Source organism: Drosophila subobscura, chromosome U (assembly GCF_008121235.1).
Source record: "Drosophila subobscura isolate 14011-0131.10 chromosome U, UCBerk_Dsub_1.0, whole genome shotgun sequence".
In the NCBI taxonomy this organism is placed as follows: Eukaryota; Metazoa; Arthropoda; class Insecta; order Diptera; family Drosophilidae; genus Drosophila; species Drosophila subobscura.
Genome location: NC_048534.1, coordinates 21,906,838 through 21,924,864, shown reverse-complemented (window position 1 = coordinate 21,924,864; position 18,027 = coordinate 21,906,838). Strand labels below are relative to the sequence as shown.

Sequence of the window (18,027 nt, the reverse complement as noted above, 5' to 3'; positions counted from 1 at the left end):
ATGGCAATAGTTCTCCATTCGGGGATTCATTGCTCATCTGAAATTGCCAAATTATCCACGAGAATTCCCATAAATATTTAGGATCCATTTATGGTTCTCTCTCCCCTCTCTAGTTAGAGTCCCTCCCCATAGAAGTCTCTCGGAAACACAACAAGGAGAGAGAGGTTCCTATACATTTATATTTCTTTGCTGTGTTTTCATGGCCGATTTTTATCATCACGAACATTGAAAATTTACGAGTGTTCACAGGGCATAAATTCAGTGTTTTTTCTCGCAGCTTTTATTATCTGCAAAATATTTTATACGCAGCAAGAGACGCATGCAAGTAGAGTGGGGAGTATCTAATGGATACATGAACCCAAATTGAGTCACTTTGCATAGACCAAAGCAATCATCATCCCCTCCCCGTGTCAGCCCGATGGGAAAAGCGTGCAAAATGGGAGAACAAATAATGATAAAAGGTGAAAAATGCACTCAGAGGCATGGGGAGAGGGAAAGCTAAGCGTAAATTATTATGGGAAAGGTTTGTTCTCAGAGGGGGAGGCAAACTTTGTGCTCAACTTTCGCAGCTTTCAGCTGCATGTGTTGCATGTTCTGCGGCACTCGAAAGAAAGCATGAAAAATGCCCGAGAACGGAGGGACGCACTGGGAGGAGCACACAGAAATTGTTGGAAAACTGCAGCTCCAAGTAAACAGGCAAAACTAATTTTTAATGTCCAGCATAGAGGGAGGGGGACTGGGAAGAGAGAGGTCTCTCGTCGTTTCTCTCCGTTTGATAGCGGTGCAAAATGTTGGCACTTTGTCTCCTGACAGAAAGGATCATCAATTCCCGCGACTGCAGCACTCGCTCATCTCTCATTTCTTGCCGAAGGATCTCTGTGAGACTTCTCCCAAGTGAAGGTTGCGGAAAACAAGGAAAGACAAGGAGAAAGTTCAATGAGGGGGATGAGGAGAGGAAAGCCATTAACAACTTTTTCTTTTGCCAATAAATTTTCAATTTCCGCCTTGAAATTTGCAATTTATTTCACTGCAGCAGAGCTAATTTCCCCCTGGCCTGTCTCACCCAACGCCGCTTTCCTTTCTTTAAGCCAATTTCTGAGGATTTTCCCATCAGACTTCCCACACGACTAAAGTACACCTGCAAATTGCATTGTCTGCAAAGGGGATTGCCCCATGTGGAAAGGGTGAAGTGAGGGGATTCCCATCGAATCCTTTGACAAGTAAACAGCTGCAGGAGTGCCTTCGGGCTGGTGCTCCCCCTCGTTCCTATCATAAATCACGCGGACAGAAATTTGATTTGATTTGCAGAATCTGCGAAAATATTTCATAAATATTTACCATCGCTTTTTTTCACGCTTTTCCGAGAGTTTTCCTGGCAGCGAGGGAACTTTTGCAACTGTGAAAATATTTTTCACGTTTCTCGTTTGTTTTCCTTTTGCTACTTTGTTGTGCAAATATTTTCCCACTTCGTTTTGCCCCGTTTTTGCACTTCATTTGCGCCCGAAGCAATGGGCGGGTCGCGGCTGTTTGCTTTCCTTTGATATGCGAAATTTATGCACCGATTGCATTTGAAACGAGAGTTCCCATCCCTGAAATTATGAAGAGGTCACTTTGAATGCAACCTCCAGAGGCAGGAGCGACAGAGGTGGGTGGAATGTCTTTAGTTTGCATACTTAACTCCGACAACAGAGAGGAGATCGTCCCCCCTGAAGGCCATTTCCATTTGATTTTAACGACTTGAGAGCTAAGTTTACCCGCAGGCTCCGGGAATCCTTTTCCAAGCGAAACATTAAACCTTTGCCCTGCAATCGAGGAGGAAAGGAGAGCAACAGCAGGCAGCAGCGATTACAACAGCAAGGATAATAGCCAAACAAGACACGAAAGCAATACGGGAAAACATTTCCAATAACGCCAAGGAAAATGTTACTGGGATTTCTCTGGAGTTGCATTTTGGTTCAGGGACATTCAAAATAATATTCCCCTAGCATAAGCCCCGAATCTCTTGGAATCACTTGAACCCAAGCCAAAAATGGGAAAGAATAAATAAGGAATTATAAATCGTATTACATTGCTCCCTAGCCACGCCTACTGTCCCCTCTCTAACCCTTTGCTAACTCAATTTGTCTAATTAACTTATTTTCGGTCTGCCCCAACCTCCATGGTGGCGCATGCCTCCCTGGCTGAAGGGCTTTCTCATCTCAAGTCAAGGATGGAGAGGGAATCCCTGGGATCCGTCACATCCTTTACATCCTTTTGGGTCGTGTCTGCCTGTAATTATGTGAGCTGGATAAAAATGCGAGCGGCGTTGCCTAATTGAAGGCGACAGTCTCGGAGGCGGCTCACGTGGCTCAACATGGGACAACTTTTCCCGCATTCCATTTTCCATTTTGCCTTTGAGATGTTGGGTTTTTCTCGCGCCTTATTTAAAAGAAAATCACGCACGTGGGTGGCAAATGTCTGCAAGTCTAATTGTCAGCATTTTCAACGCAGGAGGGGAAGGCAGAGATGTGCCTAGAGGTTTGACGCTTCAATGCTGCGTTTAATCAGGCATTTAGATGAAGATGGAGAAGAGCTAACAAATATCTAACAGACAAATGAGGGAGGAGGAGAACCCTCAACCGACTCTGGCCACAAACATTTCCACGTCTCCTCTCAGCTGCAATCGTTTTGCGGTTTCCAAGAGATGGAGGAGGGAGGACTCCCGCAGTTAGGGGATGGTGAGAGACCCGCCACAATTGGAGACCATTTCATGTTAAATTAAGCTGCAAATGCGAGTGGTTCAGGTTCCTCCACCCATTACAGTAGGAGTCCTTGCCCAGAAGTCATTTCGTTTATGCAGCGATGCAAATTGGATAAGCCGCAGGATGCCGTTTCGCTGTGTGCAGTTTCTTTGTTGTGGTCAGCAATTAAAAATGTAAACTGCAATTGTGTTGGAGACTCCTAATACTAATTCCAATGGCAAATGGCAAATGGCCGCAAGGTACCTTCAAAGGGAACCTTTGCCCCAGGGCACAGGATGCGGCTCGAGTGTTATGTGAATCGAATCTGCTCATAAATGTGCGAGCCAGAGGACAACTACGGAGAGTACTTGAACTCTAATTGAATTCTGCTCGGACAACACTAAAGAACGATTTAATGTGAATGCAAATATTCAACTAATCAGCTTACAATTTTACCCAAGATTCGCCTGTCACTCGTCTAAATGCTGCCAAAAACAAACTTAGAAAGGAGGGAAAAATGTACCAAAAATGAAAAGGGAAGCGGAAAGGAGGAGCGGGAAAGGCGTTTACAGGTGACAGGTGCTAAAAGTTTTCCTGCCACTGAAAGAGGTGAACAGGGGGGAAGGTGGAGAACTGTTAACTTTGCAACAGTGTCAACAACTGCAGGCGCTTCGGCATCGGGGGAACAAGTTGGAACCATTCGAAAGTTTGTTGCGGCCATCAGTGGCCATGATGGGGTACAAGTTCAATCGAGTGACATCGATGGGATGTCTCGATGGGGAGTAATTTTTCCAATTTCTCGATGGGAACTTAGGCTATCCTAAGGTCATATCGGGTGCCCTCTCAGCCATCAATCGAGCCTAATTAAGCGAAGATTCCCTGAGAGATTCGAAGATTTTCATCGCCTGACTGCACAGACATCTCACATGCTCCCCATCTTTGCTCGCATCTCAACTGCTCAGTGAGGCATCAAAGTTGTCGTCTGAGACGTGTGGGGCGATACTAATTGAATGGCATTTAATTTGCACAACTTCAGAGACTTCCACAGCATTGCAAGCTATCAATTTAGAATGTCTCGTGAGAGGGGAAATGCTCCTGCCCCTCCGCTTCATTTGGTTTCTGCTTGTATGTGCTCGAAGAAGTTTACAAATGACAAGTGGAACATGTTTGCCATGGGTAATATCACACTCAAGTGGTTTATGTTCTGTACATTCGAAATATTTGCTGATGTGGAATATGGATTACTCTTCATTAAAGTTACCCCCGAAACTTGTTCAATGGGGAAATTAATTTGGCCAAATAGTTTTCTTATCAATCTCTTTTTGTTGCAATCCCATCATCAGCACTCGACATCGAACTATTCTCATAATTACTGTGTCGGCACTTCACTTGGATTCGAACTTCGACAATGCCACAACAGACGCATCGCGGCTATCGCCAGCGAGTGGCTCACTTCACTCTGAAGGCGACTCTGTACGGATCCTGGGCACTGGGCCTGTTCCCTTTCACCTACGACTCCCGGACACGGCAGTTGACGCGCAGCCGATGGCTACTGTCGTATGGCCTCGTCCTGAACCTGGGCTTGATGGGGCTCTCGCTGCTGCCGGAACCAGAACCCCACGAAGAAATCAAGGTAGAGGTGTACCATCGGAATCCCGTGGTAAAGCAGGTGGAGGGACTGGTGGAAATGATCAGCATGGTGAGCACCTGCGTTATGCATCTGCGCATTTTCTGGAAGAGTAAGGAAATGGCCACCATCCTCAACGAGCTCTTACTCCTGAAGGAACGACACTTCCGCCATCCAATCCTCGGGCACTGCCACCAGTTCGACAATTATGTAATCCAAAAGTTTTGCACGGTACTGCTGGAAGTCGCCTCCTCCTTGCTGATCTACTACGGAGTACCCGACACCAATGTCGTAATTGCGAAAGCCTTCTGCGTCTACCTGGCGCAGTTGGGCGTGCTGCTGGGCATTACGCACTTTCACCTAGCCGTGATCTACATCTACCGTTTCGTGTGGACCATCAATGGGGAGCTCCTCGAGTTGGCCAACCAACAGCGGCGTGGCCAGAGGGCGGACACCGCCCAGATCCAGTTGCTGCTCAGGCTGTATAGTCGCCTGCTGGAGCTAAACTCTCGACTGGCAGCCATCTACGATATTCAGGTGACCCTCGTCATGGTCACCCTCATGTCTGCCAACATCATGATCGCCCATGTGCTCATCATTTTCTGGAACAACCAGCACAGGTTCTCGCTACTGGACATTGCCATGATATTCCCTCAAGCCCTTATTATAAATTTCTATGATCTCTGGTTGAGCATAGCCTTCTGCGATCTGGCAGAGCGCACTGGCAGGCAGACTTCTGCAATTCTGAAGCTATACAATGATGGAGAGCAAATGGATGAAGAACTGCAAAGGAGTGTAAGCCATAAGCCGTAGTTATCTCTAGTGTTGATACTTATCCCTCTGTTCGTTTTGCAGCTCTCGGACTTTGCTTTGTTCTGCAGCCATCGCAGGCTGAGGTTCCGCCACTGTGGACTGTTCTACGTGAACTATGAGATGGGGTTCCGTATGATCATCACGAACATTTTATATTTGGTGTTTCTCGTGCAATTCGATTATATGAACCTGCAATACAAATAAGAGTTAGTCCATTAATCGATTTATCCACACGGCTTTTCTGTCCCAATTAGCTTGAAAGCCTTTAATGCTAGATACTTTAACTTTGATATATAATATTAATGGCATGGCTGCTCTTCTGCCACAACACACAGGGCAATGCCACTTTGGGAACTTCAGTCAGCAATGTTTCGACGTCGGGAGGGCTTCGCCCCGAAACTAGCTTTTCTCGTCCTGCGGATAACACTGTTCGTCTCTCGGGCTTTGGGCCTGTTGCCATTCACCTTAGACGCGCAGGCAAGGCAGCTGAGGCGCAGCACTTGGCTTCTGGTTTATGGAGTGACCGTGAACATTTTGCTGCTCTTCCTTTTGGTGCTGTGCACTTGGTACAGTGCAGAAACTGGACAGGAATTTGAGGTCTTTAAGCGAAGTGACGTGCTGATGTGGATCAACGTACTCATCGGGCTCCTTGGCCTAATTGTCAGCTGTGGAGTACACTGCATTACCTTCTCGAAGAGCGGACAAGTTCTGAACATTTTCAACGAACTGCTGGTACTGGAGGATCAACACTTTGGTTGCCTCAATGTGGAGGATGCTTCGAAATTCAATTTCTATGTGATCCAGAAGTTTATGTCCACTGTGGGAGAGGTTCTGGGCGTATTGATGGCGATCTTCGGAATGCCGGAATTTTCTCCGTCTTGGCTCTATGTTGTCCTCATTTGCATAACGCAGTTCTCTCTTGACTTGGTGGTCATGCACTTCCTCCTGGCCATGCTCTATATATATCGCTGTGTGTGGCTCATCAACCGACAGCTCCTTAGTATTGTCAGTCGCCTAAGAGTGGACTCTTTGTCAGACTCTTCGCGGATTCAGTTGCTGGTCTCCTTATACGTTCGACTTTTAGCGCTGAGCAAACAGCTGGAGGCCACCTATAAAGGCCAGATCACACTGATACTAACAGGATCTCTTTCTGGCAACATTGTGATTATCTACTTCCTGATCGTGTACACCGTCAGCATGGGCCAGTTCTCGATCCCTTTGTTAATGTTCCCATTCTCCTTAATGGTGAACATGTGGGAATACTGGCTAATCATATGCGCATGTGAGCTCACAGAGCGAACGGGCAGGCACACCTCAACCATCTTGAAGCTCTTCAGTGACCTGGAGCATAACAATGTGCACATTGAGAGAAGTGTAAGTAAATCGATTCCGACTCTCAATGACATTAGCTGTCTTCTTTCTCAGCAGATTAATGAGTTTACTTGGCTCTGCAGTCATCGCAGATTTCGATTTAGTCTGTACGGATTTATCTCTGTGAATTTTCAAATGGGTTTTCGGATGATCGTCGCCACCTTCACGTATCTTCTCTGTTTGGTGCAGTTTGATTTTATGAATTTGTAGGAGATCCAACGTCGGCTGCGCTGTATAATAAATACTATTCGTAACAATTAACTCCCTTGGCATTTACTTCCATTTCAGAAGGGGGAGCTGCATCACAAATGGAACTAAGTTCTAACATTAGATTACAAGCTAAGGCCGCGTGAGAGCAGTGTGGATCTTAAGAGCGAGCGCGACAGCCGTGTGGATCCAACAGCCAGCGGGACCCGCAATCAGATCGCTAACAGTGCGCTGTATATCGGTGCGGCCCACAGGCTGCTAACGGCGAGTGATAGCGGACTGGTAACGGAGAGCGGTAACAGACTGTTAACAGTTGGGTGTGTTTTCAGCGCTGTTGCTCCGTTGCTGGACAGAGGACTTCACACATTAAATATTAATGCATAAGCAATCTTACAACTATATGAAACTAATATTGGTAATGCGTCTGCCCCTACTAATGGGAAATCATTCATGCATTAGCAATTAAATTACTTGAACACTTCTATCTACACTTCATCGATTTTCAGCTTATTTTTGGGCCTCCGTAAGGATGGGAGTCAACAGTTGCTCTACGATGTTCCGACCACGTCGTGGTTGGCGTCATAAGTTGGTTCATTTTATACTCCACTCGATTTTATACAGTTCCTGGGCACTTGGCATATTTCCATTTACGTACACCTCGAAGAAGAGAAGACTGCGCCGCTCCAAATGGCTCTTGGCATATGGAATTACCTTCAACACGATTCTTGTGATCCTGATGCTGCGCCCTCATGGTGGAGAAGGGGAACCCATGGCGAATGACCCCAAGTTTGATGTGTTTCAGCGCAACTTCGTGCTGCGGCAAATCAGCGTGATCCTGGGCACTGGCGGATTGATTACGATATGTGTGATTTATCTGCGAACCTTCTGGCGGAGCAGAGACCTGTGCAGGATCTACAACCAGCTGCTGAACTTGGAAGTGGAATACTTTGCAGATTATGCAGTGGAGTGTCCAACCTTCGATCGGTATGTTATCCAAAAGGGTTTACTCATTTTCGGTGGGGTAGTTTCCACATTGGTCATCCACATTGGTATGCCCAACGAGTCAGTTTCACTCGCGAAGCTGGGAAGCTTTATGTTGGCCATACACTTCCACCTGGGCGTGGCATTCATCTACCGTTTTGTGTGGCTCATCAACCGAGAGCTTCTGGACATGGCCAATCGACTAAGGGTCAAGCCGGAGGGAAGCTCCTCTCGTGTTCGCCTGCTCCTCTCGCTCTACAGCCGCCTGCTGGACCTCAGCACACGACTTACCGCCTGCTATGACTACCAGACGGCTATGATGATGACCATCTTCTTGGGCGGCAACATAATCGTCTCCTTCTACATGATCGTCTTCAGCGTCAGCCTCAGCCAGATGTCTGTCTTCGTAATGCTAATCATGTTTCCCCTGGCTTTGGTTAACAATTTCCTGGACTTTTGGCTGAGCGTCGCCGTGTGTGACCTGGCAGAGCGGACGGGCAGGCAAACCTCCATGATACTGAAGCTATTTAATGATATGCAAACATTAGACAAAGAGCTGGAACGCAGTGTAAGTTGCCAGCCAATATTTAGTGATGATTATTTCCACTAAGTAGTTTCCATTTTTCCATTCTAGTTCTCGGAATTTGCTTTATTCTGCAGCCATCGCCGTTTGAGGTTCCATCACTGTGGACTGTTCTACGTCAATTTTGAGATGGGTTTCCACATGCTCGTCACAAGTGTCTTGTATCTGCTTTTCCTGGTGCAATTTGATTATATGAATTTGTAATTCATACGAGTCAAAGCTGGACACATCATTAGAAGTAACAGCCAGGCATAAAGCGCAGCAAAATCTCCACAGTCAATGGGAAATATAGTCTCAGCCCTAGGCACTGTAAGACTCCAAACAGTTGGCTCTAAGTGAATGCGTTGCAATCAGAGCCAAAGCTAAGATATGTAAAGAAATCGGAACATGGCCGCAGGACGGCAATAAAAGGAAAACTCCCTTTCAGCAGGCGCTTTGTAGGAAGCCAAAAAGAGGAACACAAGTCTCAAAAGAGTCTAAAGGGAAGGAGCAGCTTGGAAAAGCAGTGCAATTAAGGCCAACAAATGAACGAGTTTTCAGCTTTCTGTACATTTTGGCTAAGGCAAGAGTGAAGTCTCGTCCCTCCACGTTCCCCCCTGGCTTTCCTTCCCCTAGAGAATAATGCATAGAAAAGTGGGCACACAAAAGCAGAAACCAACATGAGCAGCCACAGTGCAGTTTGCCTTACTTTCCCTTTGTTGGACAAGTTTGTACTGATTTTCGTAGAATAGTATGTGGCCTGTTTAGAGCTCTGCTAATTTCCATGACTGCGATTCTTCAGTTTCATATGCTTTTCCCTTCCAGCCGGCATTGCTTGATTTATGCTTTTCTATCTGTTATTTTATTCCTGGTCCAAGTGGAAGATTCAATTCCACATTTGTCCAGACTTGTTCGGCTACATTTAGGCCAAGCGGCGACAGGGAAATACACAACTGACAGCAACAATTAGGCCAACAATGGGAGACGCATAACAGAAGCCACACAATGGCAGACACACACACTCGTACTTTGCTTCAGAACGAGAAGGGATACACACGGTGTCCTTGGCAGGAGGCAGCAACCATCGCTGTCAGTGACAGGCCCCGTCGAGGGGCTCGGCCCCCATTATCTTCGATTATCGAGAGAGCACAAAGCCAGAGGCGATAACAGAGGGAGCAGCAGCAGGCAGCAGGCAGCAAAGGCACTCCAAACAATCGCGTAAATTGATTTTTATTATCCTGTGTAGGGGATTCTCTTTTCCACCCATTGAAAAGGCTGCTGCCCTGCTGCTCCTGCCAAGCTTGCTGGCAAATTTCCTGCTCATCTGCACGACGGGCAAACAAAATATAAGCCAGAGTGTACACAGGCATTTGATTTATTGCCTTCGTCCAGGACATCCGCCAATTGTTGGGCCACGTGGCCCTACTCCTGCTCCTGCCCCGCTGCTGCTGCCCCTATTTCTCCCCCCTCCGTTGTTTGCACAATAAAAATCCCCTCCTCCATGGGTCAACATTCCTGCTGTTAGCAACTCGTCAAATGTTTCAGATAATTCGTTTCGATTCGAATCGTTCCTTCGTTGATTTCTGCCAGCTTTCAATATATTTTTATTAAAATGACAGCATCTGGTTATGGCTCTCGCCCCGAAATGAGATGAGAGAACAATGCCTGAGGACAGCAGTTTTGCCGGGGCCCCAAAAAATCTCATAAAAATATTTCCTTTTATGATGTTTTGCTGTGTCAGCTGAAATAGGTCTGACACGAGACCTATTCCACTCATAGTCGTCGCATAGTGATAAGTTCTGTAATCGTTGCTCGATTTTTATGGCCAGGCAGGGGGCACCGGCAAAATCATAAAAGAAACACACACATTTTCGCTACTACTTGTAAGGATTTTCTTTGTTAAAGGTCAAGGAACGTATTTTTAACAGAAAAGTATGTTTAGTTGGATTCACTTTGAACTGCTTGAAACCAAAGACATTTCTTGAAATTCTAGACAGTGGATTAGGGAACTCTGCAAGACACAGAACTTTCTGTCAGCCGCTCTTTTCATACAAGCCAACTAAACTTTTGTATCAACGTCAAAATTTACTCATTAAATAAATATTTCAGCAGAATTTGAAACTTGCCACTAATTGCTTTGCTCCTCTTGACCCCTTCTCCCACTGTTGCTCTATTTCTGGAGACACAAATCGGCTTAGCCCGTCGCTGAATTGTTGTTTAAACTGCCAGCAACTTGCAGCAAATTGCCAATTATTTAATTTCACAAAACTTTTCTTTAGACTCCGCTCCAAAGCTCAACTTTCGAGGTGCTCCTCTTCTCGTGTCTAACTCTTTGGCCGATCGGCTTAAATAAATTGATGGCAGGGTGCCAAATTATAACGCATTGGCAAACTAATTAAGGCTGTTGAGTTGATTCCATGGAACAATTGGCGGGCATTTATCGTAATTAGAGAAAGGTCTGCGGGTTGCGGGTTGCGGGTTGCAGGTTGCCTTTGTTGCTGCTCCTTTCATTACGAGTACTTATATACAGGCCGGCCCCCAATGTCTGGCTCCAAGTTCAAAGGAACTTTCCCTTTTCTCGCTTCCCCTCGAAAGTCAATCAAATGTATACGCCGATTGGGTGGGGGGCGCAGGGTTGCTGCGAAAACATATAAATTTAAATTAAAAATTCGCTGATAAACTTTGGCCTTTCATTCGAGCCTGCCTGCAGCAATCCTTTGGGTCATTGAACGTCCCACAGAGAAGCCACGAAAAAATACGAGTACGGGGCCGAAAGGGGGTTGCCGCCTAATTACAATAAATGGCCAGTCAGCTCAATTTTGTGGAAAGCCCAGTGGCAAATTTTAATTAATTTGCTGTGCAAATTGGAATTTGAGGTGAACTTGATTTTTACAAAAGGGAGGCAGGCTTTCGAGCCGAAAAAGATAAACTTCCAGCAGTGAAAGTCCTATCAGATGGCAAAGAGAAAACGAAAAAGGTCCCTTGCCTAAAGTATGCTCTTAAAATACTTTTTTAATTTTATTAAGTTATGCCGAAGATGAATATCAATTTGCAGAGCCTTGAACCAATTTCGTATTATCGTAAAATTTATATAAACCGCCAGGGGAAAACAGAACCGAGCGCACAGAAATTATCGATGAAATTTACGATGGCTGGATGGGAACATTTCGTGGAACTAATGCGTTCATCAGGATTTTTATGGTGTAAACAACGCAATGAACAATTTCTGGCCCCTTTGGATAAAGCCAATAAATCAACTATATTGGGGATATATTGGCGATAAAAGAGAGCAGAGGGAGAGGAAATGGAGAGTGGCAGAAACTTTTTGCCGAGCGAAGCAGAATGAAACGGGGACCGACACTCGAAGAAAGATTTCGGAGGAAGTTTTTCTGCCTGGGATAATAAAAATCAATTTACGCACTTTTTCTGTGAGGGACGTGGCCTTTATTGCTGCTCCACTCGATGTTGTCGATGTCTCCCATGGCATTGTCTTCCTGGGGTCTAATCGGGGCTAATGGGAGAATGTGTCCGGGAAGCGAAGCGGACTGGAGGAGGGCAAGTGCCTGGCTTTGACAGCGGTTTGCTCCTGTCAATGAGTGGGTAGGATGCAGCTTATCTCTGGCCTCGAGTGTTGATGTTTCACAGGACTTTTTGTGTTGTTTGCCACAGACCACATTAATTGTTGCTTTCAATTGCTTTTCTTTCCTACGGGTTATTTTGGCTTCTATCGTGTTGATAGAATTATGAGCAGATACTCGTATTTATTTCTGTCTGTTGTGGTGCAGACTTTCATTTAAGTGAAAGGCAAAGTTCCATGAATTAAGCCAAACTAGCTGGAAAATAAAAGTCATGAACATGAACAGGGCACCCAGACATACAAGGAAGAGCCAGCAGCTGACCTACAAAAGGAAAGTGGAGAAAATGCAATGGGGGACTTCATGTCAGTGGCTGTTTTGTGCAGCTTTTCTCTGCATTGCTTTCTGGGGAGCAAGTGGAGATTATAGCCCGGAAATCCCTGCATTCTTAGCCAGCTGCACAGCTGAAAACTCGTTCATTTGTTGGCCTTAATTTTAGTGCTTTTCCAAGCCATTATGTGCTCCCATTTTGGCCTCTGGCGCAGCCCCGTTTTGGTGGAATGAGGGTGCTGCTTTTATTGCTTAAAAATCATTCTCCATTGAGGCAGATGTCCTGCGGCTGTCTTTGCACTCCCCCCCTACATGCAAATCTCAGCTGGAGATGGCTTCAAAAGTCAACAAGGCATTCACTTAGACACGACTCCTTTCGCATTTCTCGCTGAACGTGTAAAAGTCGCGTGTCATCCCCCCAGTAACATCCTCAGCTGTCACTTGTAAGTCCTATTCATGGCAGCACCGAGTAAGTCCCCTTCCAGGCGGAAAGGAGAGCCCTCGACTCCAGACGACACAAAGAAGTGCGAACCAATTAGACGGGGCGCTCCTTTAATATTCATTCTTCAGAGATTGCTAAAATCAAACTGAATGAGGAACAGCAGATAGAGGAAGCTGGTAATGGCCATGCGGAAACCCATTCCATAGTTCACATAGAACAGCCCACAGTGACGGAACCTGAGCCTTTGATGGCTGCAGAAGAGAGCAAAGTCCGAGATCTGCAAGGGGAGAGAATTAAGCCTGAAGGATGAATACACCAGTATGAATACCTGCCAACTTACACTTCGTTCCAGTGAGACATCCAAGTTCTCAATGTCATTGAAGAGCTTGAGGATCGTAGAGGTCTTCCTGCCCGTTCGCTCTGCCAGATCGCACACGGCGATGGAAAGCCAAAAGTCGTACATGTTGATGAACAGGGCCTGGGGCACAATGAACAACAGGATGATGTCCATGTCCTTGTGCAAGCTGATGCTGAAGATTATGTAGTAGTAGATGCCCAGCACGTTGGCGGCCAGGAAGCTCACCATCACCAGCACCATCTGGTAGTCATAGATCTCGGCCAGGCGATGGTTCAGCTCCAGCAGGCGACTGTACAGGCCGAGAAGTCTGTCCACCCCAGCGGGGTCAACTGTTTCGCCCTCTGCCAGCTGGTTGGCGAATCGTAGCAGCTCTCGGTTCACTATCCACACACAGCGGTAGATGTAGACGACGGCGAGGTGAAAGTGCGAGGCGCCCAGCAGGGCCACCATAACGATCGCGCATAGGCCGATGACACCCAGAAACAGCTGCAGGCTGTACTTGGGATACATTCCCAGTTCCATAATGAGCATAGAACAGACTTCCAGCCCCACGGACAAGCCCTTGTGCAGCACAAAGTTATCGAATTTGCAGCAATCGTCCAGGGAATAGTGACGAAAGTGGCACCACTGGAGATCCATCAGCTCGTTGAGGATCTTGGCAATGTCCTCGCTGCGCCAGTAGCAGCGCAACAGCATAAGCACCACCATGGAGAGGCTGTGGAAATCGTGAACGGAATTCATTTGCTCGGCCAGGGGATTGCGCTGAAAGACCTCCATCCGCGCGGGTGTATTCGCCTCCGTGTCGTTGGCCAGGATCAGGGTCACGATGGCCACATTGAGTACGATGCCATACCCAATTAGCCACTTGGAACGATGCAATTTCCTTGTCCAGCTGTCGTAGGTGAAAGGGAATAGTCCCAGGAGCCATGAGCCGTACAGCGTTCCCCTCAGGGTGACGTGGACTAATTTCTGTCGGAAGCCACCGCGGCGGCAAAACATCCCGGTCCGGAGAATCAGCCTCGAATGGTAGAGGCAATTTCCCTCGTTTCGGGCAACGAATGTGAGCAGCGATAAGGATGGTTGGACAGGACAGCTGGATCGGGGTGAATCGTTCGGGTTGGGTGGTGGTAAAAGGCTGATGAAGGGCTTAATGACACTGGCCAGCAAATATTTTCCCATCACTCCATATGCGTGCCTGACTGTCTCCCTGTTTGGCTGGCGAGTGTACACATAAACGACCTCTTTGTATCCTGACTCATAATGCGAGCAACGTTTGCTGCGATTAAATCGTTTAATTAATTGGATGGACATGTACATCGGAGGAGTACGAGTTGGGCTTGGAGTTGGAGTTCCTCCTGCCTTCCTGTCTGGGATGTTTCATTGCTGATGGGAAAGCTCATACAAATAATTTCATGTGCAAAAAGGAAACGAAAATGATTCTAAGAAGAGCTTCATGTTCCCAGGAAAAACATCACAAATCTGTGAAAAATACGCAGCTTATGGATTCGAGAGCGATTTTCCACTTAAAATTTGTGGAGTTCTTCGAGCACACACAAGCAGAAACCAAAAGAGGCGGAGGGGCAGGAGGATTTCCCCATTCCACATTCTAAATTGATAGCTTGCAATGCTGTGGAAGTCTCTGAAGTTGTGCAAATTAAATGCCATTCAATTAGTATCGCTCCACACGTCTCAGACGACAACTTTGATGCCTCACTGAGCAGTTGAGATGTAAGCAAAGATGGGGAGAATGTCTGTGCAGTCAGGCGATGAAAATCTTCGAATCTCTCAGGGAATCTTCGCTTAATTAGGCTCGATTGATGGCTGAGAGGGCACCCGATATGACCTTAGGATACCCTAAGTTCCCATCGAGAAATTGGAAAAATGACTCCCCATCGAGACATCCCAACGATGTCACTCGATTGGACTTGTACCCCCCCATGGCCACTGATGGCCGCAACAAACTTTCGAATGGCTCCAACTTGTTCCCCCGATGCCGAAGCGCCTGCAGTTTTTGACACTGTTGCAAAGTTAACAGTTCTCCGCCTTCCCCCCAGTCCACCTCTTTCAGTGGCAGTTATGTTTGCAGGAAAACTTTTAGCACCTGTCACCTGTAAACGCCTTTCCCGCTCCTCCTTTCCGCTTCCCTTTTCATTTTGGGTACATTTTTCCCTCCTTTCGAAGTTTGTTTTTGGCAGCATTTAGACGAGTGACAGGCGAGAGGTTCCCTTCCTCTTGGATGCAGAATCTTGGTAAAATTGTAAGCTGATTAGTTGAATATTTGCATTCACATTAAATCGTTCTTTAGTGTTGTCCGAGCAGAATTCAATTAGAGTTCAAGTACTCTCCGTAGTTGTCCTCTGGCTCGCACATTTATGAGCAGATTCGATTCACATAACACTCGAGACGCATCCTGTGCCCTGGGGCAAAGGTTCCCTTTGAAGGTACCTTGCGGCCATTTGCCATTGGAATTAGTATTAGGAGTCTCCAACACAATAGCAGCTTACATTTTTAATTGCTGACCACAACAAAGAAACTGCAAACAGCGAAACGGCATCCTGCGACTCATCCAATTTGCATCGCTGCATAAACGAAATGACTTCTGGGCAAGGACTCCTACTGTAATGGGTGGAGGAACCTGAACCACTCGCATTTGCAGCTTAATTTAACATGAAATGGTCTCCAATTGTGGCGAGTCTCTCACCATCCCCTAACTGCGGGAGTCCTCCCTCCTCCTCCCATCCGCAAAACGATTGCATCTGAGAGGAGACGTGGAAATGTTTGTGGCCAGAGTCGGTTGAGGGTTCTCCTCCTCCCTCATTTGTCTGTTAGATATTTGTTAGCTCTTCTCCATCTTCATCTAAATGCCTGATTAAACGCAGCATTGAAGCGTCAAACCTCTAGGCACATCTCTGCCTTGGGGCTCCCCTTCCCCTCCTGCGTTGAAAATGCTGACAATTAGACTTGCAGACATTTGCCACCCACGTGCGTGATTTTCTTTTAAATAAGGCGCGAGAAAAACCCAACATCTCAAAGGCAAAATGGAAAATGGAATGCGGGAAAAGTTGTCCCATGTTGAGCCACGTGAGCCGCCTCCGAGACTGTCGCCTTCAATTAGGCAACGCCGCTCGCATTTTTATCCAGCTCACATAATTACAGGCAGACACGACCCAAAAGGATGTAAAGGATGTGACGGATCCCAGGGATTCCCTCTCCATCCTTGACTTGAGATGAGAAAGCCCTTCAGCCAGGGAGGCATGCGCCACCATGGAGGTTGGGGCAGACCGAAAATAAGTTAATTAGACAAATTGAGTTAGCAAAGGGTTAGAGGGGAGAGGGTGCAATGTAATAGGATTTATAATTCTTTCTTATTCTTTCCCATTTTTGGCTTGGGTTCAAGTGATTCCATGTGATTCGGGGCTTATGCTAGGGGAATATTATTTTGAATGTCCCTGAACCAAAACGCAACTCCAGAGAAATCCCAGTAACATTTTCTTTGGCGTTATTGGAAATGTTTTCCCGTATTGCTTTCGTGTCTTGTTTGGCTATTATCCTTTCTGTTGTAATCGCTGTTGCTCTCCTTTCCTCCTCGATTGCAGGGCAAAGGTTTAATGTTTCGCTTGGAAAAGGATTCCCGGAGCCTGCGGGTAAACTTAACTCTCAAGTCGTTAAAATCAAATGGAAATGGCCTTCAGGGGGGACGATCTCCTCTCTGTTGTCGGAGTTAGGTATGCAAAATAAAGACATTCCACCCACCTCTGTCGCTCCTGCCTCTGGAGGTTGCATTCAAAGTGACCTCTTCATAATTTCAGGGATGGGAACTCTGGTTTCAAATGCAATCGGTGCATAAATTTCGCATATCAAAGGAAAGCAAACAGCCGCGACCCGCCCATTGCTTTGGGCGCAAATGAAGTGCAAAAACGGGGCAAAACGAAGTGGGAAAATATTTGCACAACAAAGTAGCAAAAGGAAAACAAACGAGAAACGTGAAAAATATTTTCACAGTTGCAAAAGTTCCCTCGCTGCCAGGAAAACTCTCGGAAAAGCGTGAAAAAAGTGCGATGGTAAATATTTATGAAATATTTTCGCAGATTCTGCAAATCAAATCAAATTTCTGTCCGCGTGTTTTATGATAGGAACGAGGGGGAGCACCAGACCGAAGGCACTCCTGCAGTTGTTTACTTGTCAAAGGATTCGATGGGAATCCCCTCACTTCACCCTTTCCACATGGGGCAATCCCCTTTGCAGACAATGCAATTTGCAGGTGTACTTTAGTCGTGTGGGAAGTCTGATGGGAAAATCCTCAGAAATTGGCTTAAAGAAAGGAAAGCGGCTTTGGGTGAGACAGGCCAGGGGGAAATTAGCTCTGCTGCAGTGAAATAAATTGCAAATTTCAAGGCGGAAATTGAAAATTTATTGGCAAAAGAAAAAGTTGTTAATGGCTTTCCTCTCCTCATCCCCCTCATTGAACTTTCTCCTTGTCTTTCCTTGTTTTCCGCAACCTTCACTTGGGAGAAGTCTCACAGATATCCTTCGGCAAGAAATGAGAGATGAGCGAGTGCTGCAGTCGCGGGAATTGATGATCCTTTCTGTCAGGAGACAAAGTGCCAACATTTTGCACCGCTATCAAACGGAGAGAAACGACGAGAGACCTCTCTCTTCTCAGTCTCCCTCCCTCTATGCAGGACATTAAAAATTAGTTTTGCCTGTTTACTTGGAGCTGCAGTTTTCCAACAATTTCTGTGTGCTCCTCCCAGTGCGTCCCTCCGTTCTCGGGCATTTTTCATGCTTTCTTTCGAGTGCCGCAAAGCATGCAACACATGCAGCTGAAAGCTGCGAAAGTTGAGCACAAAGTTTGCCACTCCTCCACCTGCCCCTCTGAGCAGAAACCTTTCCCATAATAAGTTACGCTTAGCTTTCCCTCTCCCCATGCCCCTGAGTGCATTTTTCACCTTTTATCATTATTTGTTCTCCCATTTTGCACGCTTTTCCCATCGGGCTGACACGGGGAGGAGATGATGATTGCTTTGGTCTATGCAAAGTG

General features: G+C 46.5%; 4 protein-coding genes across 4 annotated transcripts; 3 read left to right on the top strand and 1 right to left on the bottom strand.

Moving 5' to 3' along the window:
- The first annotated feature begins 4,128 nt into the window (after positions 1–4,128).
- On the top strand, positions 4,129–5,364 carry LOC117901373 (putative gustatory receptor 22a). The gene is made up of 2 exons (XM_034812083.1): positions 4,129–5,142; positions 5,203–5,364. The coding sequence occupies exons 1-2, from the start codon at positions 4,129–4,131 to the stop codon at positions 5,362–5,364; spliced, it is 1,176 nt and encodes a 391-aa protein (XP_034667974.1).
- Positions 5,365–5,526: 162 nt separating this feature from the next.
- On the top strand, positions 5,527–6,741 carry LOC117901370 (putative gustatory receptor 22b). The gene is made up of 2 exons (XM_034812080.1): positions 5,527–6,534; positions 6,589–6,741. Exons 1-2 carry the CDS (start codon positions 5,527–5,529, stop codon positions 6,739–6,741), a joined length of 1,161 nt encoding a protein of 386 aa, XP_034667971.1.
- A 464-nt stretch (positions 6,742–7,205) lies between these two features.
- LOC117900981 (putative gustatory receptor 22d) lies at positions 7,206–8,537 on the top strand. The gene is made up of 2 exons (XM_034811574.1): positions 7,206–8,287; positions 8,354–8,537. Exons 1-2 carry the CDS (start codon positions 7,268–7,270, stop codon positions 8,504–8,506), a joined length of 1,173 nt encoding a protein of 390 aa, XP_034667465.1. The 5' UTR covers positions 7,206–7,267; the 3' UTR covers positions 8,507–8,537.
- Positions 8,538–12,752: 4,215 nt separating this feature from the next.
- LOC117901369 (gustatory receptor for bitter taste 22e) lies at positions 12,753–13,985 on the bottom strand. Its single transcript, XM_034812079.1, has 2 exons — positions 12,969–13,985; positions 12,753–12,905 (listed from the first exon to the last, which is right to left on the bottom strand). Exons 1-2 carry the CDS (start codon positions 13,983–13,985, stop codon positions 12,753–12,755), a joined length of 1,170 nt encoding a protein of 389 aa, XP_034667970.1.
- Positions 13,986–18,027: the final 4,042 nt, after the last annotated feature.